This window comes from Mustela lutreola, chromosome 5 (genome assembly GCF_030435805.1).
Source record: "Mustela lutreola isolate mMusLut2 chromosome 5, mMusLut2.pri, whole genome shotgun sequence".
Classification (NCBI taxonomy): domain Eukaryota; kingdom Metazoa; phylum Chordata; class Mammalia; order Carnivora; family Mustelidae; genus Mustela; species Mustela lutreola.
This window is the reverse complement of record NC_081294.1, coordinates 98,037,532-98,062,900: the sequence shown is the minus strand read 5'-3', so window position 1 is coordinate 98,062,900 and position 25,369 is coordinate 98,037,532. Positions and strand designations below refer to the sequence as shown.

The window sequence follows — 25,369 nt, the reverse complement described above, 5'->3', positions numbered from 1 at the left end:
GAGTTTGAACGTGTACACCTAAAAAGATCCCTTTTGGTCAAAGCTATAAAATAGCTCTAGATGCATAAATTCTATAGTTATATTATGATTGTTTAGTTAAGACCAAAGAGACCCCTCAGGTGGGTGGAACAGTAATAATTTCCTAAATATTGCTTAGTTTTAATCTCACACTGAATTAATTAATAAATAATAAAATTTAAAATGAATAGATTTTAAAAATAAATTTAAATCAAAAATTTTTAACAAATAATAAATATTTATTTGCCAGAGAGAGAGAAAGAGAGAGAACACAAGCAGGGGGAGAGAAAGCAGGAGAAACAGGCTCCCCACTGAGCAAGGAGCCCAGTGTGGGACTTGGGACTAGGATCATGACTGGAGCCAAAGGCACACACTTAACTGACTGAGCCATCCAGGCACCTCTGAATTCACATTTATACTTAATTTTGTTTACACTAAAACTGAATAAAAATAAATCAGAGATTCTGTATTTACTTTAATTATAAAGCAATGAAATTATCCCATCAATTTAATCATTGTAAGTAAAGTAGATAACATAATGTGTAAGACTTTGAAAACACTGTAACTCAAAATAATAGAAAACAAAAATGAGTGAACTACTATTGAATTCTGGGCACTTCTGTGACAGGACACAAATTTTAAAATTTAATAAAATTCTACATTTTCTTTTTCTCCCCTCCTCCCCTTTAAGTTTATTTTACCTTTAAGCAATTCATCGTGGCGCTCGAACTCACAACCCTGAGATCAAGAGTCTCATGCTCTTCCAAATGACCAAGCCAGGCGCCCAATCCTACATTTTCTTAGCAAAAAGTTTCTTAAGTCAGATTTTCCTTTCAAACTGCTCTTCACATTTTAACTGGAGTTTCTTCTGAAGAATCACTTTATTAACAATTGCAAATGTCCTTTTAACATGTATAATGTGTACCATATGCTAGAATCAAATACTTGAAGAAGTTGGAATCTTATGAATACAGCCAGGACAACAATGAAGAGAGTCGTGAACAAAAACATCACAGTCCACACAGAAAACATTTTGGCACACAGCACAAACATAGACCTGCAGAGAAAAAGAAAAGAAAATTTAGACAGCAGTTTCCAGAAGTACAGAACAGCTAGAAGACATTCAAACTGCTTTGCTCTTTTAGATCTCTATCAATTTTCCCTACCCATCTACCTACTTTATTACTTTCAATATACTATTCTCCAATTTAAGGTGATTATTTTTCAAAAAAACCCATTCCTTACAAATGAGAAAATTACTTTGTCTTGACTCCTTAAAGTTTCTTGTATTGTAAAACATTCTTAATTACTTCGTTTTAAGTAACTACTGGGGAAGACACCTAAGCTTGAAATTAGTACTACTTTCAAATGCTTAGATCATTCCTCTGATTTGATTACAAAGAAAATCATAAATATTTAACACAGATTTAGTTATTGCTAGGGAATGACCTCACAACCAAACAAGTTATATTCCTCTTTTATTTAACTATTAAAGAATATGGATTAATCTCACAAAACAAACTGAGGTTGCCGGGGGGAGGGGGTTTGGGAGAAGGGGATGGGATTATGGACATTGGGGAGGGTATGTGATTTGGTGAGTGCTGTGAAGTGTGTAAACCTGGTGATTCACAGACCTGTACCCCAGGGGATAAAAATATATGTTTATAAAAAATAAAAAATTAAAAAAAAAAAAAAGAATATGGAAAAAATAAATTTAAGACAAAAAAAAATCCATTATTCCATCAATATTACATATATGGATACTTATGCCTTGGGGTGAAATTTCCAAGGCAGCATTATAAACAGGTTAAAAATTATTACATCTCAAGGGATGCCTGGGTGGCTCAATTGGTTGGACGACTGCCTTTGGCTCAGGTCATGATCCCGGAGTCCCGGGATCGAGTCCCACATTGGGATCCCAGCTCCATGGGGAGTCTGCTTCTCCCTCTGACTATCTCCTCACTCATGCTCTCTCTCGCTGTCTCTTTCAAATAAATAAATAAAATATTAAAAAAAAAATTATTACATCTCAAAAGGCACAAAAATAAAGACAAAGTGTTTTCAACGACTTTTATTTATTTATTTATTTATGTTTAAATTTATTTGGTAGAGAGAGAGAGAGATCCCAAGACAGGCAGATAGAGAGGGGAAGCAGACTCCCCGTTGAGCAGGGCCCGATGAGCAGGGAGCCGATGCGGGGTAGGGGGATGGGGTGGTGGTGCTTAACCATCTGAGCCATCTCAGGTGCCCCAAGACAAAGTGTTTTTAAAAACTGTCAAGTGAGGAATGCCTGGATGGCTCAGTAGATTAAATGGTTAAGCCACTGCCTTTAACTCAGGTCTGTATGGATTCCTTGCTCAGCAAGGAGCCTGCTTCTCCCTCTGCCTGCTCCTCCCCGTGCTGTGCTCCCTCTCTCACTCTGACAAAAAAGTAAAATCTTTAAAAAAAAACAAACTGTCAAGTGATTCAAAGGTGGCTCTAGTAAGGATGAAGCTACTGATGTCCAAGAAGGATGTAAAAGTTAATAAATTTTTTTAAGGGGAGGTTGTTTGTTTTAAGGTTTCATTTATGTGACAGGGAGAGAGAGACAGCAAGAGAGGGAACAGAAGCAGAGGGAGAAGCAAGCTTCTCTCTGAGCAGAGAGCTTGATGCAGAGCTCCATCTCAGGACCCTGGGATCATGACCTGAGCTGAAAGCAGATGCTTAATGACTGGGTCACCCAGGTGCCCCAGTTTTTGTTTTGTTTTGTTTTTTAAGGTTTTATTTATTTAAGAGAGAGAGACAGAGACAGAGAGCATGAGAAGGGGGTAGGGAGGAATAGAGGGAGACAGAAAAGCAGGCTTCCTGCTGAGCAGGGAGTCTTGACATGGGACTATCTCAGGACCCCTGGATCATGACTTGAGCTGAACACAGACAACCGACTGAGCCACCCAGGTGCCAACTAAAGACAGTTTAAAGTACCAAAATGCTGTTACAGAAAAATGAAAATGCAGAATTATAACAAAGACTATTTAAACCATTTTACTCCCATTTTATCAGGAATTTATTTATCAGTTTATTTATCAGGAATAACCTGATAGGAGCTTGGTTTTCGGTAATATACTAGAAACTTCTAATGTTATTTCCTCAATATTTCTTACATAATACTTAATATTTATCTATTTATTTATTAAAAAAAAAAAGATTTTATCTATTTATTTGTCAGCGAGAGAGACAGCACGAGCAGGGGGAGCAGCACCAGGGTGGAGGAACCAGGCTCCAACTTGATCCCAGGACCCAGGATCATGACCTGAGCCAAAGGCAGATGCTTAACCAAATGAGCCACCCAGGCATCCCAATACTTAATATTTAGAAAGTAGATGAACTTACATGTTGGTCTTTCAATTCCCCCTGACATCCATAACAAAATCTGAAAAGAAAGTTTAAGAATCATTTTGTTAGGAATGCATTCCTTAAAATAGCGTAGCAAAATCTCAGTAACAAGAATCCTGTAATTAGTAAGTATATTATCTTTACACATGACTTTTATGAGAAAAACAGAATTAAGAATACCAATAACTTAAGAAATTTTACAGTATATTGCAAGATCATCTCAGAAAGCAAAATCCTACTTCAGAAAATCTGTTAAATTTTATTTTCATCAAGGTTAAATATGAGCATGCTTTCCCTCCTGGGATTCTGTGAGGGAATTACACCCTACAGAAAATAATCTGAGTGACTATTCTGCAACTCTCCTGAGAATAGCAGGTAGCCAGTATAATTCCAGATGCACAGAACAGAAGCTAATTCATGTCTGGATAGCTAAGGGCTTAATTTTCAAGAAATGGTTTTAAGAGTTAGAAGTTCTCAAAACTTAATACAAAATATAGCAGCCCTCTCCTTACCAACCCCACTTCATTTCCAGTTCCCAAACACTTTCGAAACTTTCGAAACTTGTAACTGTTTGATAGCTACCCTCACAGTGCTATTTCTTGTTTTTCTGCCATTGGTTATAAGCCTCTATCTAAGGAAGATCAGAATTTAATTCTCTTTCAATCCTCTTGATCCCACAGCATGTACATACACATAAGTAATGCCATTCTCAATTCTATGTACTGCAATAATTTTGAATAGAGTAATATTAAATGCTTAGCTTATTAGGACTATATAAACATATTCAGCGGTGTCTGGGTGGCTCAGTGGGTTAAGCCTCTGCCTTCAGCTCAGGTCCTGATCTCAGGGTCCTGGGATCAAACCCTGCATCATTACATCATCGGACTCTCTGCTCAGCGGGGAGCCTGCTCTCCCCTCTCTCTGCCTGCTTCTCTGCCTACTTGTGATCTCTTGTCTGTCAAATAAATAAATAAAATCTTTAAAAAACAAAAAAGGCTTATAAATTTAAAAAGGGACAAATGAGGAATTTAAAAAATAAACAAACAAACATACTCATCTAAGCCATATAAAACAACTCTTCCAATCTTCAAAACATTTTTTTCCTGGAGTTAATAACTATATTGTGGTCCACAAGCTTAGTTTTCTATATAATTACCACCAGCACACCCTCAACTTTTCCCTGAAAAATCTAAATGTCCTCTCTACATTCACCCACATCAGGAATTCCAGTTTTCACCCTCTTGGTGACCTCTCTCCTGGAACATTCTAACCTTCTCCAAACTGGACTATTTTGACATGTGACACAAAAGTGTTATTCTGGAATCTCCCCTTATCATCATCCTAGGGCTTTCTTTAGACACATTTGAACTAGAACAATATTCCTATTCTCTTCCGGTCATTCTCTTTCTCAGTTCCTCTGAATCATCACTTCCACAGCTTCCCCAGAAAGTCTCTTTTGAAAGCCTCACAAGTCTGAAAATGTCTTTATTCTACCTACATTTATTTTTTTTTTTAAGTTTTTAAAAGGTTTTATTTATTTATTTGAGACAGAGAGCAAGCATGAACAGTGGGGGTGGGGCACAGGCAGAGGGAGAAGCAGGCTTGCACTGAGCAGAGAACCTGATGTGGGACAGATCCCAGGACCCTGACATCATGACCTGAGCCAAAGGCAAACGCTCAACTGACTGAGCCACCCAGACGGTCCTCTACCCAACATTTAATTGATAGGTTTGCTAGGTATGTCATTTAAGTTGGTAACAACTGTCCACATATTGAAGGAAATCTTGCTCTCTGGCAGCATCCAGTATTATTGAGAAGCAAAATAATTTTAATTCCAGATTATGTGACCTAATTTGCCCTCATCAGAAATGTTTAGTTTTTTGCTGCTTATTCTAAAATTGCACAATGATAAACTCTAGCATGGGTCTATTTTCTCTGTTAAGACTCCTGAGAGTCCCTTTCAAGTTCTGTCCTCCCATAGCAGAAAATGTCCTTTAACTATTTCTTCCCTACTCTTCATATGATCTTTTCTCTATTTCTCTTATTATTCAATACTAGACCTTCTGGATAAACCCTCTGGTTTTATACCATGAAAATCAGCTAAGGCTGCAAACTGGGAATTTTTTTGTTGTTTTAGAGAGCTGATTTTTCAAAATATACCATACTTACTATTCAGAGATGGGCTTAGGGAAATTAATAGATTTCTGGAGATCTAGATCTGTTTAATAATAACTCATTTCAGTCAGAACCAAGGCATTCTACCATCTCATTTTCCATTTTAGAAGTAATCTTGCCCAAGTTAACAGGACTATTTTTTTAATGTAATAACAATGCATTCAAACATTACTCTACCACATATAACAGATTATAGATTAATCAACACTCATATACTTTTCTCCATTATGTTCTTCTAGAGGAGTTTCTTGAAAAGCATCCAAAGGAAATAAATGATGGTAGGACCGAGCCAAATGTGGAGCAGACACCAAAGTGAGACCTAACAAAGAAAGCAGAGAACCATGTTTAATAGCCCAAACCTCGTTAAGACAATGGCTGAAATGTCAAATGATAGTCTAAATATTTTCAAGGTTTTTTTTAGGTTTGCTGGTACTCATTTCTTCATTTACAGATCACCTTAAAAAGGAGATTCCAGGATGGAGTCTGTTTTCTGTCATTAATCGTGTGACCTCTCTTGGCTATTTGCTTACTTAAAAATGAAACAAATTTCTACAATGCAATTACTTTTTTTTTTTCAATGCAATTACTTTAATTCCTCATTGTCTTTACATATATTTTACAAAGGTTAAGAGCTGCAAAGATGTCTCCTGGATCTACTGCAAAGCCTTTGAAGAACAGACTCCTTTCAGAGGGAGAATCAGAAAACTCATGGAATGTCATGTTTATACTTAGAAATGGAGTATTGGGCCCTCTGTAAAAAGAGGAATCCTTAATATTTACAGTTACTTTAAGAGCTACATAGATAAGAAGTTATTCAAGATTAATTTACTGGATAGAGAACAGCTAGTTTCTTACCACAGATTTTACATTCAACTGGAAGCTCACAGTACTTGGCCCGACACTGTGGGCAGAAGTATCCTCCTAATGTAAGTCCTGGCTCAGTGTTGCTATCCAAGTGCCTGTGTGAGGAAACAGCACTTTTAAAGTGGTATAGAAAGATGGGAATGGTTACAGCAAAACGAAGTACACTACCTTGATTTTAAAATCTTGAAGCTGTTTCATAGTTCATTTAAGCCAAGGTTTTCTTCTTTTCTCTCTGCATTTCTGTTTTGAATAGCATATATTAATGTCTGTTTTTGTGTGTGGGGGTGTTTTTGTTTTTAAGTAATCTGCACATCCAACGTGGGGCTGGAACTCACAACCCCAAGATCAAGAGCTGCATGCTCTCCTGACTGAGCCCGTCAGGTGTGTTGCATTAATGTCTTTGAATTCACTCATTTTTTTTCTTCTTGAGGGGCTCATCTGCTATTAGTTCCATCCAGTACATTTTTCATTTCAGACCCTGTATTCGTCTCTAAAACTTTGATTTGGGTCCTTTATGTAATAGCTGTTTTAATACTTTGTCTACTAATTCCATTAACTGTGTTGTTTCTTTTCTTTCTTTTTTTTTTTTTAAAGATTTTATCTATTTATTTGACAGAGAGAGATCACAAGCAGGCAGAGAGGCAGGCAGAGAGAGGAGGAAGCAGGCTCCCCGCTGAGCAGAGAGCCTGATTCGGGGCTCGATCCCAGGATCCTGAGATCCTGACCCGAGCCGAAGGCGGCGTCTTAACTCACTGAGCCACCCAGGCGCCTCTAACTGTGTTGTTTCTAAGTATGTTTCTGTTCCATGAATCTCTCTTTGATATGGGTCCTATTTTCCTATTTCTTTCCATGCCTGGTCATTTTTTGTGGGTGGGGTACTAACCACTTCTCAGTTACATTATCATAGGTGTCTTTGTGGGCTAAGTTTTTTCATCTGATAAATGCATATTCTTAAATTTAATGTCCAACTTATCTATTTATTTTGATAGCATAATTCTTTTTTTAAATTTATTTTTAACATATAATGTATTATTTGAGGGGTACAGATTCATCACTCTTACACAATACACAGTACTCACCATAGCACATATCCTCCTCAATGTCCATCACCCAGTCACCCCATCTTTCCCTCCCCCTCTCCTCCAGCAACTCTCAGTTTGATTCCTGAGATTTAGAGTCTCTTAGTTTGTCTCCCTCTCTGGTTTTCTCGTTTCATTTGCTCCTCTCTTCCCCTATGATCCTCTGCCTTGTTTTTAAAATTCCACATATTAGTGAGATCATATGATAATTGTCTTTCTCTGATTGACTTATTTCCATCCATGATGTTGCAAATGCAAGATTTCATTTTTTTTTCATGTCAGGCCTGGTCATTTTTAATTGGCTGCCAGACATTATGAATTTTTCTGTTTCAGATGCCGGATTTTTTGGTAATGCAAATAATATGTTGGGGCTTTTTCTAGAATACAGTAAAGTAACTTGGAAATAGTTTGAACTGTTCAAAACTTGCTTTAGAGTTCATCAGGCTGTCCAGAACAGCTGTTAGTCTAGGGTTAATTTGGTTCCATTTCTGTGGACTCTATTCAGAGCCCATTGTTAAGATATCCCTCCACACTGGTAGGACCATGAAGTGTTTCCTGCCCCATGTGGGCTCCTACAACTATGCTGCCTGCTCCTCATCAGGAGTTCTTTCCTGGGCCTCTAGTGGCTCCCACACGAATGTGCTGATCATGACTCTGCTGATAACTCATGGGGAAGTCTCTGCAATCTAGAGAGCTCTCTGTACATCTCTTTACTTTCTAGCACTGTGCCTGGAAAACTACACCCATTTAGCCTCCCCCAACTCTGAACTTGGTGTCTTCACCTGACCAAGACCCCCAGGCTCTTCATGGGTTTTCCTTCCCTGTACTGCAGCCTAGAAATTCTCTCGAGGCAGTAAGCTGCACTCACAGGGCCCACACCTCATTTGCTTCCCTTCCTGCGCTGCTTGTTGTCCACATCTGAAAATCATTGTTTCATATATTTTGTCTGGTTTTCTTGCAGGAGGGAGGACAATACATTCAGTCCCTTATTGTACCTTTATAGCTGAAGACACAACTCTTATTTGTGATTTTGAAAAATTGCTTTTAGTTTTATAATTACAAAAATAAAAAGCTCTGAAGTTAAAACACAGTATGTTCAAAAAGGCCTAGGAGCCATCCCTTTGCCTTTCTCCACACACTGCCCAGGTAAACATTTGTTTAGTTTTTACTTTTTATTTGTTACTTTTTTTTTTTTTTAACATTTTATTTATTTATTTGACAGACAGAGATCACAAGTAGGCAGAGAGGCAGGCAGAGAGAGAGGGGGAAGTAGGCTCTCCGACGAGCAGACAGCCTGATGTAGGGCTCGATCCCAGGACCCTGAGACCATGACCTGAGCCTAAGGCAGAGGCTTAACCCACTGAGCCACCCAGGCGCCCCATAAACAAGTATGTATATCCAGTGAAATGCCCACCGTCATCTTAGATGAGTAGCAGCATACAATACACTTTTCTCTAACCCGCTGTTTTACTTAGTAATAGAAGATTACTCCGCAGGAGTAAACAGAGATAGTCCTCACCCTTGTTACAGCTATGAAGACGGTAACCTTTTACGAAAGCCATTGCACCGCAAGCGCACATAACTCAGTTATGTTCTTTTATTTATAACTTATAGGAAAGAATTTAAAATGTCAAAACATAATCACTGACAGTTTCAAGGTTTTTACTTACGCCATGCTGAAAGAGGGTTTTGCATCTTGATCAGACAGAGAAGCAATGGTATGCTGAGGAAATCCTTCAGAGAAGAAAATGTATTACTTTCTTTTTTCAAGCAAATAGCAAAATTCTAGGACTAGGAACCTAAAAATGTTCCTACCAGAGAGCCCACAGAGTTATACAAAAGTTCTCTCTCCTGCCTCTCAGATTTATTACAGTATGGCCAAGCTGACTGTAATTCAGGTCATAAGAAAAATTAAAAGTAGAGAATGTGGGGCAAAGTTCTGTCTGTACATATGGTTGCAGATTCTAAAGTTTATAATTATCTAATTTAATGACGACACATACTGCTTTTAAAAAGAAAATGTTTGTAAGTTTTAAATACTTCAGACATAATGGAGGAATCTATTACATAGTTGTCCACTTTCATTTTATTATTATTATTTTTAAAGATTTTATTTATTTGACAGAGATCACAAGTAGGCAGAGAGGCAGGCAGAGAGAGAGGGGAAAGCAGGCTCCCCGCTGAGCTCCCAGGACCCTGGGATCATGATCTGAGCTGAAGGCAGAGGCTTTAACCCACTGAGCCACCCAGGCACCCTGCCCAATTTCATTTTACGTAAGAATTTACTTCTATGTTTAAAATCCTGGAATGCCTAAACTCATGCAGTCTGTCTTCCATACATATTTTTAAATTGAAAATACATCCAAGAAAAACAAAAACCATAAAAAAAAGATTTCATTACAGAAAAATGTTAAGTCTATCTACATATCAAAGCAAGTAAGTAAGGGTACATGGGTGGCAGTCAGTTAAACATCTAACTCTAGATCTGGGCTTAGGTCGTGATCTCAGAGTTATGAGATTGAGCCCCACACCTGGTTCCACGTTCAGCACAGTCTGCTCAAGATTCTCTTTTCTTCTCTCTGTCCCTCCCTGTGGCTTGCACATGCACACACTCTCTCTCAAATAAGTCTTTTTTTTTTTTTTAGTAAAGATTTTATTTATTTATTTGACAGAGAGACACACAGCGAGAGAGGGAACACAAGCAGAGGGAGTGGGAGAGGGAGAAGCAGGCTTCCTGCTGAGCAGGGCGCCCGATGTGGGACTCCATCCCAGGACCCAGGGATCATGACCTGAGCCAAAGGCAGATGCTTAATGACTGAGCCACCCAGGCATCCCTCAAATAAATGTTTAATAATAAACAAATATCTATTTTATTTTATTAATTTTTAAAGATCTTACTTATTTGGGAGAGAGACAGAAAGAGCAAGAGCAGGAAGGGCTGACAGAGAAGGACAAACAGACCCCACATTGAGCACAGAGCCCAATGAGGGGCTCGATCCCAGGACTTCGAGATCATGACCTGAGCCCATGTCAGACACTTAACTGACTAAGCCACCCACGCACCCCTAAATATCCATTTTAAAATAACATAAAATAAACACTTACCCATGCGAATAAGTGAACATTCAGAACTTGAGCTAGCAGGTGGAGGACTAACATGATGTGTCAGCAATTCTTTGTAATGGCTTTCATCTAAAATAACATGGTATGTGCCTAATCAGATGAAAAGTAAAAGGAAAAAAAATTAGCTTTCCAGGCATAGGTACCAATCATAGTTTCTTTTCTTTTTTTTTTAAGATTTTATTCTAAGTAATCTCTATACCCAAGGTGGGGCTCACACTCAAAACCCGAGATCAACAGCCACATGCCCTTTTGACTGAGCCAGCCAGATGCCCCTCAATTGTAATTCCTATGCAATTCTGTAAAAGTTTTACCATTTGAAAATGTATATTTTCAAAGTAAGTATTTAGGTTAAATTATCATTTTTCAAAAACCTCACTTAAATGACATCTCTAAACTAACTTCTCCAGGAATAATTATAATCACAATATAATTAAAGCCAAGTTGTAAGATCTTTACAAAGTATTACGTATTAGTGAAATTCCTAGTGTTTCTTTTTTTTTTTTTTTAAAGATTTTATTTATTTATTTGACAGACAGAGATCACAAGTAGGCAGAGAGGCAGGAACAGAGAGAGAGGAAGAGAAGCAGGCTTCCCGCTGAGCAGAGAGCCCAATTTGGGGCTTGATCCCCGGACCCTGGGATCATGACCTGAGCCGAAGGCAGAAGCTTTAACCCACTGAGCCACCCAGGCTCCCCTCTAGTGTTTCAAGACTTATAATGCTTCCTCTAAACACTGACATAATTACTGTAAAGTCCCTGCATTTTGAGATGATATCTTATAGAAGCAATGACACATTTAAGATGACTATCCATATTATGGATTTCAGGCCATGAAGTGACTTAAATTCAGTACCTTAAAAGTAGATGAAAACATCCTAATTAATAAATTGTTACTTCTTACATAGTAATTATGAATAAATATTGAGGAATCTAGATATATACCACCAGTTTCACGAGCAAGTACAGTGCAAACCCGAACCTCTGCAGACAATCCAATAACAGACACTCTTATTTTAGCTGACTTTAGGGTCTTCATAAAATCCATGTAAATGAAGGATTTTGGGGGAAGAAAAAAAAATGCAAAAATTAACATACTTGAAAAACAGAATTTTCTGAAAACTAGTAATAAATTCACTACAGAATTCTCTTTAGAGTTATGACTCTGGTTTTGATTATGAAAAAATGCAGTGGTTCTACCTTGATTAGATCATAGATATTAGATGGATCACAAGTTGTGAGGCTGCTAAAGATGATTAGGACTTCTCTACTTGTATGTCCAGGCATGTGTCTACAGAAAGATAAAATATATTCCCATTAGGTATAACTAATTAATAAAGACTTTACCCAGACAAAATAGTCCATGTGGTTTATGTGTTTAGACTACAGAGTATCTCATTTGTTTTAACATTGCAAAGGAATGAACTGGGTATATTCTAAACATGTTAAGGTAAATTTTTCTAAAATTAGCTACACAAAAACCTGATTCATTTACTGTTTCCATAAATATTTACTGAATACTCTTTTAGGTTCTAGGAATAGAGTAATATGCAAGAATGAACAAGGTTTCTGACATCATGAAGCCTACAAACCAGTAGATTCATTCTGTGCAAACTCTAAAGTGTACACTGGAAAAGTATGACAATACCATATGGATCAACTTTAAGGTGTGTCTTGACAAAAGTAGCATGCTTCTTTTTTGAAGGGTATAATTTAACCTCATGGTGATTCAGAGTGATAATATTCATAAACATTAATTTCTGTGTATCATTTAATTATATGATAATTTAAAGGACTTGAAGACACAATGAACTGTTTTCCCCTATCTAAAAGGTATCTATGCTTTTTGGAGCAATTTTATCAGCTATTTCCACTTTCCTGCTTCTGTCTGCATTGCTGGGCCCTCGGATTTCATTTGTGGATGCTGCTCTTGAGCCTACCTCTAATGCGGGTGTTAGCTCCTTCTCACCTACTTCAAAACTAGAAAAATGCCTATTATACAAAGGTATAAAAGTCACGACAGACTTCCAGAGATAAAATATATGTGCTAGCACTAACAGAATATTTCCATTAGGGTCTTAACAACCTTCCAGATATCTGAAGTTGCTGGAAAAGCATGCTACTAATGTGCAGATGTACTACAAAGTAAGGAAAGTCAATAAACGTACAACAAACTCAAAACTATTATGCACATTACATTTCATAATTTCATAATTTTTAACAAAATATTTTTCCATCAACATTTCCTTTTATACTAATATTGCTACAGTTTTAACTGTATTTTTCTAAAACCTCTAAGAATCTATCTTACCAACTCAAACGTAAAATAAAAACTACAAGTGGACACCACACTAAACATCATAAATGAGATTACATATTTCTCTTAATGGTTTCATTACTGCTCAGCTTAGGAAGATACATATCAATACATTATCATCTCAACTCATTCAAAACAACTGGACACCAATTATAAATAAAAAATTTGAAATACCAACTTTAGAGTTTGCATAGCCATGCTTAAGGAGTTATAGAGAGATGGTTCTCCATGGCAGGTCATATCTACAGCTTTCTTCAAAGATGTTATATGTTTCCTTGGGTTTCCTAAAATAGAAATAGAATAATCTACTCATAACATTTTATCTATACATTACAGAAATTTGTTTCTCCCCAAACTTATCTATGTTGTTAAAGAACAGAATCACTTTGATTTACATTTTTAACAAGTTCCACTTTTACCAGAGGCATTTGTTGTATCAACTTTTACTTCATACAGAAAAGACAAAATAAAAAAATTTCTATGAACTGGCACACATTTTTTTTAAAAAAGATTTGGGTTTTTTAAAAATTTATTTGACAGAGAGAGACACAGCAAAAGAGGGAGCACAAGCAGGGGGAGTGGGAGAGGGAGAAACAGGCTTCCCGCCGAGCAGGGAGCCAGATGCAGTGCTCAATCCCAGGACCCTGGGACCACGACCCTGGGACCATAACCCGAGCCAAAGGCAGACACTTAACGAATGAACCACCCAGGTGCCCCCACATTTTTTTTTTAATGTGAGGCTTGAACTCATAACCCTGAGACCAAGAGTTGCATGCTCTACTGACTGAGCCAGCCAGGTACCCTATTAGCACATATTTTAAATATTATTAACTTAAAGTGCAAAACTTTTTAATTTTAAGACTCAAACATTTTCACATCTCTGAAGTCATGCTGCATCTTCCAATCATTGGCAGCCAAGGAGCACCTGTGACGCAGACATCACTGCTCCCACGTGAACCTACGAATGGCTACCGCGGCCTTTTTCCAAATGCATCACGTACTTTTTTGTGCTATTCATGCTTAGTCTCACTGCCACTTCAAGTGTTTCTACAAAAGGTTATTAATGCAAAAGGTTCTATTTTTATGTAGAAAGGCAAGGAACAGAGCAGTGAGGTATAAATTTATTACTAGTGAAAAAAATTCACTAATAAAAGAAAAATTCCCTATTTTTCTTCAGGGGATTAAAAAAAGAGCTTTAGAAGACCTAAGAAAGGAAGATTTCTGCAAATAAAAACAGCTGTATTATCTTCTGTTACCAAAATAACATCTGAAAAGATTGTCTATTGCTATTTTCTCACACCAAACAATACATTTTTTGGTGTGAACAATTTATATATATCATCTAGCACTGTAACAAATTTTAACTGCTAGAATGCTTCCTTCTTGATGGCTCATAAAATAAAAGTATCTTACAAATGATGGAATCTCAGAATCAATGACATATGGTACTCTTCAAACATTTTCTTCTATTTCAACACTGTCTTCATATTAATTAATGAAAATCAAAATATCATGAAATTGATTTGATCAGGTAATTCATCAAATTACCTCCACACTATTGAACACTTCTTCCCAATTTGTCACTACTGTTACAAAGAGCGTATTTGTAGAATGAGGTTTTTTTCTTCTTTCATAATGTTTCTTAAGTATAAATTCCAAGGAACAACCATTTTTCTATCTTTTCCCAAAAATGTTAAATAAATTAATCAGTCTATCAACACTATAGGTACCAGTTTTTCCATGGTTCCATAAGTAATATACTGCTTTTTAAACTTCATTTTGTTCATTTAAAGTATATAAAGTAATAAAATACTGAGTGGTTTAGATTTTCGATCACTTGTTTGACTAAAATTTCTTTTTTTTTAAATTATTTTTTTAACACTTTTTTAAAGATTTTATCTATCTATCTATTTATTTATTTAAATTTTGTTTGTTTGTTTGTTTAAGATTTTATTTATTTATTTGACAGAGAGAGATCACAAGCAGGCAGAGAGGCAGGCAGAGAGAGGGGAGGCAGCAGGCTCCCTGCTGAGCAGAGAGCCCAATGCGGGGCTCGATCCCAGGACTCTGAGATCATGACCTGAGCCGAAGGCAGCGGCTTAACTCACTGAGCCACCCAGGCACCCCAAAGATTTTATTTATTTATTTAACAGACAGAGACCACAAGCAAGCAGAGAGGCAGGCAGAGAGAGAGGAGGCAGCAGGCTCCCTGCTGAGCAGAGAGCCCAATGCAGGGCTCGATCCCAGAACCCTGGGATCATGACCTGAGCCAAAGGCTGAGGCTTTAACCCACTGAGCCATCCAGGTGCCCCTTAATTCTGTTTTTTTTTTTTTTTTAAATTAACATATAATGTATTATTAGCCCCAGGGGTACAGGTCTGTGAATCGCCAGGTTTACACACTGCACAGCACTTCCCATAGCACAAACCCTCCCCAATGTTCATAACCCAACCACCCTCTCCCTAGTCCCTTCCCCACAACAACCTAAAATTTCTTTTTTTTTTTTTTAAAGATTTTATTTATTTATTTGACAGAGAGAAATTACAAGTACACTGAGAGGCAGGCAGAGAGAGAGACTGAGAAGGAAGCAGGCTCCCTGCTGAGCAGAGAGCCCAATGCGGGACTCGATCCCAGGACCCTGAGATCATGACCTGAGCTGAAGGCAGCGGCTTAACCCACTGAGCCACCCAGGCGCCCAATTTTTCTTTTTTTTTTTTAAAAGAGTTTATTTATTTATTTGACAGAGAGAGATCACAAGTAGGCAGAGAGAGAGGAGGAAGCAGGCTCCCCAGCAAGCAGAGAGCCCGATGTGGGGCTTGATCCCGGGATCATGACCTGAGCCAAAGGCAGAGGCTTTAACCCACTGAGCCATCCAGGCCCCCCTAAAATTTCTTTTTTAATATCTATTTAATTTCTCTTTGTATTCTGGTATGAATTATCTGTCATCTTTGTCCATTCATCAACGTATAACTTCTTCACGTTCTTATTTATCTGAGTAAGTTTTAAAATATCTGCCATTATTTAATACATATTTCAAGTATTTAGTCTCAGAATCAAAAAATTTTAGAAACAAGAAGTACCTCACTAAGTCCAAATCTGTCATTTCATAAGTAAGAAATGAATCTAACAAGTTAAAAGATTTGCCTAAGACAACTACCTACCCGACAGCAGCACCATCACTTAAACCTACATCTCCTTGCTCTCCACCCACTTCTCTTTCTACTATGCCATACAAAAGAGTTTGTTCATATCCTACTGTATTGTGAGCATAGGAAAAAGGTGAGTTAGTTTACTGTCAGTGTGGTTTACAGCAGTGATTCTGATCAGAGAGACAACGGGTGCTGTCAAAAGGCCTATCAAAATACCTAGAGGACTTTCATCCCTATATACATATGACTTCCCTCACCCACAGAAAACTACTCTGAACGTGAGAAGGGTGCAAGACGGTTGGTCCTATGTCCTTTCCTTGGGGAAACCAACCTGTCCTCTCAGTATAACAAACCAGCTGCTCCCCCTGCTTCCATCATCCTGCTCCAGGTACAGGCACATAATTCAGGCCTACCAACACAATACTGCACTCTGGGTCATTCTGCTCACGGGTAGGCAGGTCAGAAGCAGGGTCATTTGGAGACCTCTCTGGGACTTGTGCTGAAGCTACTGACTATGAGGGATATGCAGACTTGGGGCTAGTAACAGACATCTTTTCACCTTACAGAAATCCTTCAGAAAATGAGGTCAAACAGAACTAGAAACCCTGGAAACTACTATGTGTGAAATCAGCCCTCCTTTAGATGTGAGTCAATAATTTCCCTTGTGTGCTAAAGCTAGTTTGAGATTTTTTTTAGTTACTCATAACTGAATTTCTTGATCACTCCAGGCTAACATACATGTCACTCCTCACTGCCATAGTGAAAAACTATTAATTAATGACAAAAATATATTATTTCACATTCATCTGTATTGGTAAGGATGAAAGGAAGAGAAACACATTTAAAGGATAGCATATTTTGGAGACATTAAAACAGAATCAGTGATGTGAATTTGTTACAGCACATATACCAAAGCAAATGAAACCTGCACTACCTTTTTTTTTTTTTTTAATTAACATGTAATGTACTATTTGCTTCAGGGATACAGGTCTGTGAATCATCAGGCTTACACATTTCACAGCACTCCCCATAGCACATACCCTCCCCAATGTCCACAAACCAGCGACTCTATCCCTCCCCCCACCCCCACCATTGCACTATCTTATAAGAGAATAAAATTTAGTTTAGGCATGTCTTGTAAGAAGAAAATTTGAATTATTAACAATAATTGAAAATTGAATTATTAACAATAACTGCAACTCAATTTTTAAACCCTTTGTTCCTTAGAGGTTTAACTTTTAAAAAATAATTGAAAATTGAATTATTAACAATAACTGCAACTCAATTTTTAAACCCTTTGTTCCTTAGAGGTTTAACTTTTAAAAAATTAATTTTAAGAGTAAGTGGATTTTTGGAGTTGTTACAATAATTTTATCTTAATACTTTCAGGATAAGAATCTGTAAGCCTTATATAAACATTTACATTCATTGCAGTAGTAGCCATTACCGTACAGAACTCAATTTAAAACAGTTCATCTTAGATACCAAGAGTTTAATGGAGGATTTAATGGACAGGTTATTAAGAGTTTCACATGGATAGCATAAAAGAAGTCTCCATTTTACTTATTAGCCAACCTTCTGAACAGGGTTACAAGGTTGAGTAAATAAAGCCAAGTCCTTGAGTTCTATAAAGGTAATTTTATGCATACCTGAGAGTTCAGTCAGTTTTTCAGCTCTTTTACTCTTTGTTACAATTATTCCAATCTCAAAATAAAAACAAAAATGATTATTAACAAATTATTTCTTCTTCATAAGAATGTACATAATGAAAATAAATTAGTAATTACAAAAGGCGTAAGTAACATATGAGAAACTTTTTCTCATGCTTTTGACAGAAATTTAGCTATGAGTTCACTGTACATTATTTAACTTTTAGAATTGTCTTGTCACTGGTAATTGTACCAGAAACTGTTACAAAATCTGGGTCATACAGTAATTCACAGAACGCATGTCCAAAATTTTAAAAATAAATTAGAACTTGCAGTAATAGCAGGAATCTAATTCTGAATTCCATCACTTATCTACATACCTGACTAATAGGATTTTGATCAAAATATTCTTCTACGAAGTATTCCAATAACTGTTTATAAAGAAACACAAATATGAGATAAGGGCGAAATTAATAACCACACAGAACATGTTCTGTGAAACCCACTTATCAAGCATTACTTCTCATGATTTTTAGGCTCATAGATTTTCAAATATGTTTAGTAAAAATATTAAATAAACAAAAATAAATTTAAGAACATTCAAATAAATAAAAATCACAATATTAAATAAATGTGAATTTTAAATGGTAAGTGATGAAATGGGTTTAACAGATGGAACCAGGGCACTGGGTGGCTTAGTTGGTTAAGGATCTGACTCTTGATTTCAGCTCAAGTGGTGATCTCAGGGTGATGAGATTAAGCCCCAAGTCAGGTTCTGTGCTCAGTGGGAAGTCTGCTGGAGATTCTGTCTGTCCCTACATCACTCCCTGGCACATATGCTCTAATAAATAAATCTTCAAAAAATAATAAGAAAAGATAAATAAAAGATGGAACCATCTGGACTTATGAGATAGAAATAATCTAAACATGGAAAGCTCCAATGAAGCCAGAAACGAGAGAATGAGCAGAAATGAGGATGCGTTTTGATAAATTAGGAATAATCTGAATGTGTTTCTGAACTGGGGGGAAAGATCTGAGTAAGTCCAAAGACAATGAAAAGCAAGACCATGACTGGGGTGAGAGGACATAAATTAAGAGCATAAATAATTAGCCAGTTTGTTCATTTTTCTAAATAATGTGATGAAACTTCTAATTAGTTATAGTTTGTATTAACTCAAAAAAGTGCATTCTTTAAGAAAATTTCTTCATGGGAATGTGTAATATTTACCCAAGGGTAGAGGGTAGATAGAAAGAACTATGACCAAGTCCTAGAGCATTCTGGCATTCTAAAGTGGGAGAGAGGAGCCTAAGAAGAAACAGAGACTATATGTGACCAAAGTCAAAAGAAGGATGTGTGGGGCGCCTACCTAGTTCGGTCCTTAGAGGGTGCGAATCTTGGTCAAAGGATCCTGAGTCTGAGCCCCACATCAGGGGTAGAGATTACTTAAAACAAAACAAACAAACCAACCAACCCACCACACAAACAAAAAACAAAAGAAGAATGCCTTTGAGGAAGGAAGAAGTGGTCAACTATTTCAGTTGCTATTAAAGATAAAAAGGAGTTGAATTTCACTTCCTAGAGGTTTATGGTGGACCTTGAAAATGTAGTTGTGAAAAAAACACTCCAACTGGAGCGTGTTAAAGGTAGAATGCTGCAGACATTCAACTGTGGAGAGTTGCTCAATACTGCAATAAAAGACAAATATAATCTAATAAATTTTACAAACTCATGTACCCGAAAAGGAGCAGGGGATTCTGGAGCATAATGCAGTCCAGCTGTAGGACTCAGTTTCTACCTCATCCTACTCCTCTGAAGCCCCATTCACCACTGAAAAAAATCCTGAGAACTTCCACTAATACTCTTGCTTTTGGAAAGAAGTGAAGAGAATGAGTATTCTTAACTTTTTCCTCCTCTGTTATGAATGAATAGGGAAAGAAATAAAGAACTGACCTTCCTTTTTAGAAGAGAAGAACCCAAGCTTCCACTTAATTGAGGGAAAGAGTTCAAAGGCTGGAATAGCCTCATGGAAATGCATTATTTCCTCCCTCTCCTGCCCAGTTAGTTAAACAAGATACAGGATGGTTAATATAATCTCAGAAGATGAAACGAAGCCCTGTAAATCCAACAGAGTCTGCACACCACCCAAGCTGAGCCTCACCCCTTTGGTGCACACCATTTCACCCCAGGGGCTACTTTTAGGCCACAGAAAAGTAGAAAAGTTCGGTACCCTGAACTACCCAGTCTAAAATCAAGCTTTATTTATTTTTTTTTTTTTTTTATTTTTTTTTTTTAAAGATTTTAAAATCAAGCTTTAGAAGGGAAAACATGACCCACACAAAAACCTATTCATAGAGGTTCCCAGCAGCATTATTCATAATGGCCCCCAAAAGTGGAAACAACCCAAAGTTGTACACAATGGAATACTGTTTGGCAAAACTACAGAAAATTTTTGTGTTTGTTTTTCTACCCCCCCCCCCCGCTTTTTAAAAAAAATTTTATTTATTTAAGTAATGTCTACACCCAACGTGGAGCTCAAATTCACAACCCTGAGATCAAGAGTTGCATACTCCTCTGAGCCAGTCAGGCACCCCTGGGTTTTCTCTTCGTAATGATAAAAATGCTCTAAAATTGACTGTGGTAATAATGTTGCACAACTACTGTAATATTCAAAAACCTGTAACAGTATTATTTTAAGTAAATTAACTTTATGGTATATGAATTATGTTTTAATAAAGACCTTATAGTAAAAAAAAATTTTTTTTTCTTCGAATTCAGCATCCTTTTTCACATTTAGTATAAATTAAAATGGTTTTACAATACCTTTAAAGTACAAGTCAGTCTATTTGGCTTTAAGTCTTGGTCTTCCATTGTTCTTGATCCATCTACTACCACATAAAGATGACGCATCTACCAAATATAAGCCACAAATACAACAATTTTCAAATAAATTTTTGGCCAAGAAGTAAAAATGGCATTTAGTATTTACATATTCTACACATACTTTTTTTTTTTAAGATTTTATTTCTTTATTTGACAGACAAGAGATCACAAGTAGGCAGAGAGGCAGGTAGAGAGAGAGGGAGGGAAGCAGGCTCCCTCTGGCAGAGAGCCCAATGCGGGACTCGATACCAGGACCCTGGGATCATGACCTGAGCTGAAGACAGAGGCTCTGAGCCACCCAGGCGCCCCTCTACACATACTTTTTCTTATATTCGTCTAAAACATTTATTCTCTTACTACTGTTAATTCTGTCATGACAGAATGTTTCTCTAACCCAACTGCTCTTGTATTGGTAAAGAAAAAAAATGTCAACATACCATTCCAAGTCGAACTTGTCCATGGTGCTCAAATACTCTGTTAAAATTATGTAAACATTTTAATGGAATGTCCTCTGTTATACCCCCCAAAATACAACTTTTCAACTACCTGCATTTTTCAGTGAAGCAAATTATTAACTTATGTGGTCCACATAATTAACAGGCATTTTGGACAGTTCCTGAAGACCCATTTCCCTTCTGAGGCGCTAAGTTGCTGGTTCTTTCCCCTTACTCAAGAGTTTAAAGGTCAGTTTCCCTAGAATACAGCTGAAATGAAGTACTGAGGAGTGGGTATAGGTGGACAGAAAGGCTTAAAGGACTCTATTTAATCTTTTGTAACACACAAAATTTTACATACCTTTTTCTCTTTGCTTTGAAGAGAATGTCTTCTATTGTAGCTTTAAGTGATCCCGATTCATCTTCTTTAAGAATCTCCCTAAAAGCATTATTTACTTGTTTGAAAAGCTAAAAATTTATTAAGTCAAAAGAAATGAAAAAATATATTTACACAGAGATCTGCAGATGAATGAATGTTCATACCTGCATTACTCATAAAAGCCAAAAAGTGTAATCAGTCTAAAAGTCCATCAACTGGTGAATGCAAGAATGAAAACATGGTATACAATATAATGCTATCCGGTAATAAAAAGGAATGAATTACTGATCCCTGCTACAACATGGATCAACCTTGAAAATACTGTTATATGAAAGCAGCGAGACAATACTGATCACATATTCTATGATTACATTTACATGAAATATCCAAAAAGGCAAATGCATGGAGACAAAAATAGATTAGTAGTTGCCTCTGGCTAGAGACAGGAATGAAATTAATCGCAAACAGGCATGAAGGATCTTAATGGGGTGGTGAAAATTTTCTAAAACTGATTTATGGTGGTGATTGCACAACTCAATAAATCTAAAAAACCGATGAATTTTAAGTTGGGAACAGGTGAATTTTAACATGCGTTAAACACACTTCAATAAATTTTAAAATCCAATCACTGAACGAGAAGAGAGACAAAGTTGTAAAGAACAGGAAGAAACAAGGTGTAAAAGGGAAGGGAGAAATAATGCCCTACGCACCATGTCCTTTCATAGCCTCCTTCCCATCGCTTAGTTCTTTCAGGTTCTTCATCCATTTTTTCCTTTAATGGATTATTCAATATCCTGTAAAAACCACTGAGTGTGAATTTTCTAAGAATATTTGGCACCAAATTCATACATTTAAATGTGAAAAGTAAAGAGAGGGAAGCAAACATACAAAGTAAAAAACAAAGAATGCAAGGTCATCCTATTCTTTGCTATTTATTTAATAATCATTGTTGAATGAAAATACTGAACAAAATCCTCATGGAACTCTTTTTCCCATCCGTAAGAAAAAATACAAATGTTCACACACGAGTTTGGCACCAAGAGAGAGAGATAAGCATCTTTCTAAAATTTTTAAAAACAAAAATCCATTATTATCATAGGATAAAACTACAGAATTATGGGAAGTGAGAGAAGGTACAGATGAAACAAGATTAGCTACAAATGATGGTTATTATTATAGCTAAGTGATGGACCATGGTGCTTCACTCTACTACCTTTCCACCTTTGTATATGTGTGAATTTTCTTATTAAAAAAAAAAAAAAACAAACTCTGGGGCTCCTGGGTGGTTCAGTGGGTTAAGGCTCTGCTCTTGGCTCAGGTCATGATCTCAGGATCCTAGGATCAAGTCCTGCATTGGGCTCTCTGCTCTGCAGGGAGCCTGCTTCCCCCTCTCTCTGTTTGCCTCTACGCTTGCTTATGATCTGTGTTAAATAAACAAACAAACAAAATCTTTTTAAAAAAATCTCTAAGTAAGCTCTATGGTGAAAGTGGCACTCAAACTCATAAGGTGGATACCAAGAGTCACATGCTCTACTGACTAAGCCAGCTAGGTGCCCCATCTAATCATCAGTTTTAAAATGAAATGTATTATTTATAAATGGTAAAAGCTTATGGCTCATAATTCAAAAAAGGACAAAATATTAAATGTTTATTATGCTCTCAACTATTAAAAAATAGGAGATGTTTAGTAACTCAATAAATAGGACACAGTTTCATCTAGATGAAGGTTAACTGGTTTTTTGCTTTATTACTTTCTGTATTTTCATGTGAACATGAATTTTTTTAATAATCGGGGATGAAAATGGTGGTGGGGGAAATCTACTAACCACAGCCAAGTAATAAACATTCTAGTCACATCTACACTTCCATCTTCCCAAATGGTATATCCCTCCCCATCCTATGCTCCCACTTCCTTTGGCTTCCTTCTTCCATATATGATCAAAGGAATCCTAAGGGCTAAGAAGACATTAAGGCACACAAATCCTCTCACTGACAGGAGAAAAAATTAATTTCTGTAATAAGGACCATAAACAAGACCTTACACTTCCACTTATATCATGGTTTTCTACAGAAAAATGTATTTTAAAATCTAGAGAACTGACTTATCATGGACTTCTGAAATGAACATCTACTGACAAATTGGAGACTGCTTTAATGGTATCACTGCTTTCTGTGGCACCTGCTATCATCAGGTATTATTTGCTAAAGTTCTGTATGCCTCTCACTGAATAGACAAACCATTCCCGGGCATAGGAAGAGATCTATTGGTTTCAGGAAATCTGGTGATCTACTTTAACATACTTCGGTAGAGTGCCTGAAGCAAGGACAAATGACTTAGAATTCTAACATTTGTATTATTTCAATGCACTGGGCTAGTGCTTGTAAATTTAATGATGACTGCAGGCAGAGGATATGGTGATTAAATGAAGTTTCTGATCCTACATGAAAGTTTCTGTATTTACTGTGAATTATAAAAACCAAAGCTTACATAGTATTCATGATTTTTTTAAAAAAGATTTTATTTATTTATTTGTCAGAGAGAGGGAGAGCGAGAAAGCGAGCACAGGCAGGCAGAGGCAGAGGGAGAAGCAGGCTCCCTGTTGAGCAAGGAGCCCGATGTGGGACTCGATCCCAGGTCGCTGGGATCATGACCTGAACTGAAGGCAGCCGCTTAACCAACTGAGCCACCCAGGCGTCCCCATGATGTTTTTAAACACCAATTCTTACAAAGTCACTACGGCCATCCATCATACCAATATTTAAACCTCTATTTTATTCTTAGTTTGCTACTTTTAATTTTTCTGGAAGTTCAGAAACGCAGTGAGAACTAAAGAACAGAAGCTGCAAAGAGGCATACTTCTGGCTCACTACATCCAAGGACTTCCTAAGTAGAGCTGTCTGCACTGGGAAATGACAGGGATAGGACAGAGGTTTTATGATCCCGTAACTACTGACGTTCCAGGGGAAACTGGAAGTTTATCATGGATGTTATTAACGGAGCAGAAGGCTACGCATCCTAGAGAAAGATGTACTTGGCGACGTCTTAGGTCTGTTATCTCCAAAAGATCCGTTTCCTGAGGCTCCGACTCCAGAAAAGCCACTCTGCCTAGCAGAAGCCTGTCAGTGTGATTCCTGTCACACGAACTCAGAATGCTGCTGCAAACAAACGAGATCTGCACCCAACATCGCAGTTTATGAAGCTTTTATTCACACATCACCCTGCCACGCTACGAGGCGTGGGTGATCACTGTCCTGTTTTCATACATGGAACTCGAGGTTTAAAACGCTGGTAATCTCTCGAGGTCACACAGCCGGAGGCAAGTTAAACTCGAACTCAAGCCCACAATTCCCAAAACTCGCATTCCGCTTTAGGGAAGGAGAGCCCGGCCCTGGACTGCAGCCCTGGATGCTTCTGTGCAGCTACAGGACGGAAGCTGCCGTCCACCCCCTCCACACGCTCCCTCCCACCCTCCATCCACAACCTGCTGGTCGAAGCCCTTCAGCCTCCGCCCCCCAACCCTCCCGCCCGGCCGCGAAGGACCCTCCTTGCTGCCGCGCTCCCCAGACCGTCTGTTCCCACCTTGGCTCCGCGAGGACCTCTACCCGCGCACTCGCCCGTCTCGTAGGACGCCGCTCTAGCCGGAAGCTCCGCCCAGTCTGCGCGGAGGCCTCTGCCGAAGTCCTTCCCCCGAGCGCCGCGGCGACGCACAAACGTTCCGGATGATGAGAGCGTCGGTCGCGAGAGCAAAGGGCTCGGGGACGGGGCGTTTCAGGAGCTGACTTAGGGTGCGAGGAGGAGCCTCTTGCCGCACTCTCAGCCGTTATTCACAGAAAGGCAGGAAAAGTGGTGTCTCCTCGGCCGGGTAGCCGTCGGACTAGGATTTTAGGAGCTTGAATTTGGTGTATTCTGAATGCAGCAGCAGCAACTAAGCC

The 25,369-nt window shown here is 37.8% G+C and overlaps 1 protein-coding gene across 1 annotated transcript; it reads right to left on the bottom strand.

The window, feature by feature from the left end:
- Nucleotides 1–480: 480 nt before the first annotated feature.
- Nucleotides 481–25,369, bottom strand: LOC131832322 (general transcription factor IIH subunit 2). The gene is made up of 16 exons (XM_059175185.1): nt 25,017–25,369; nt 22,147–22,230; nt 21,419–21,496; nt 21,061–21,097; nt 20,564–20,650; nt 18,123–18,173; nt 17,743–17,797; nt 13,123–13,228; nt 11,828–11,918; nt 11,573–11,660; nt 10,614–10,721; nt 9,179–9,242; nt 6,421–6,524; nt 5,782–5,884; nt 3,388–3,427; nt 481–1,075 (listed from the first exon to the last, which is right to left on the bottom strand). The coding sequence occupies exons 2-16, from the start codon at nt 22,200–22,202 to the stop codon at nt 956–958; spliced, it is 1,188 nt and encodes a 395-aa protein (XP_059031168.1). The 5' UTR covers nt 22,203–22,230; nt 25,017–25,369; the 3' UTR covers nt 481–955.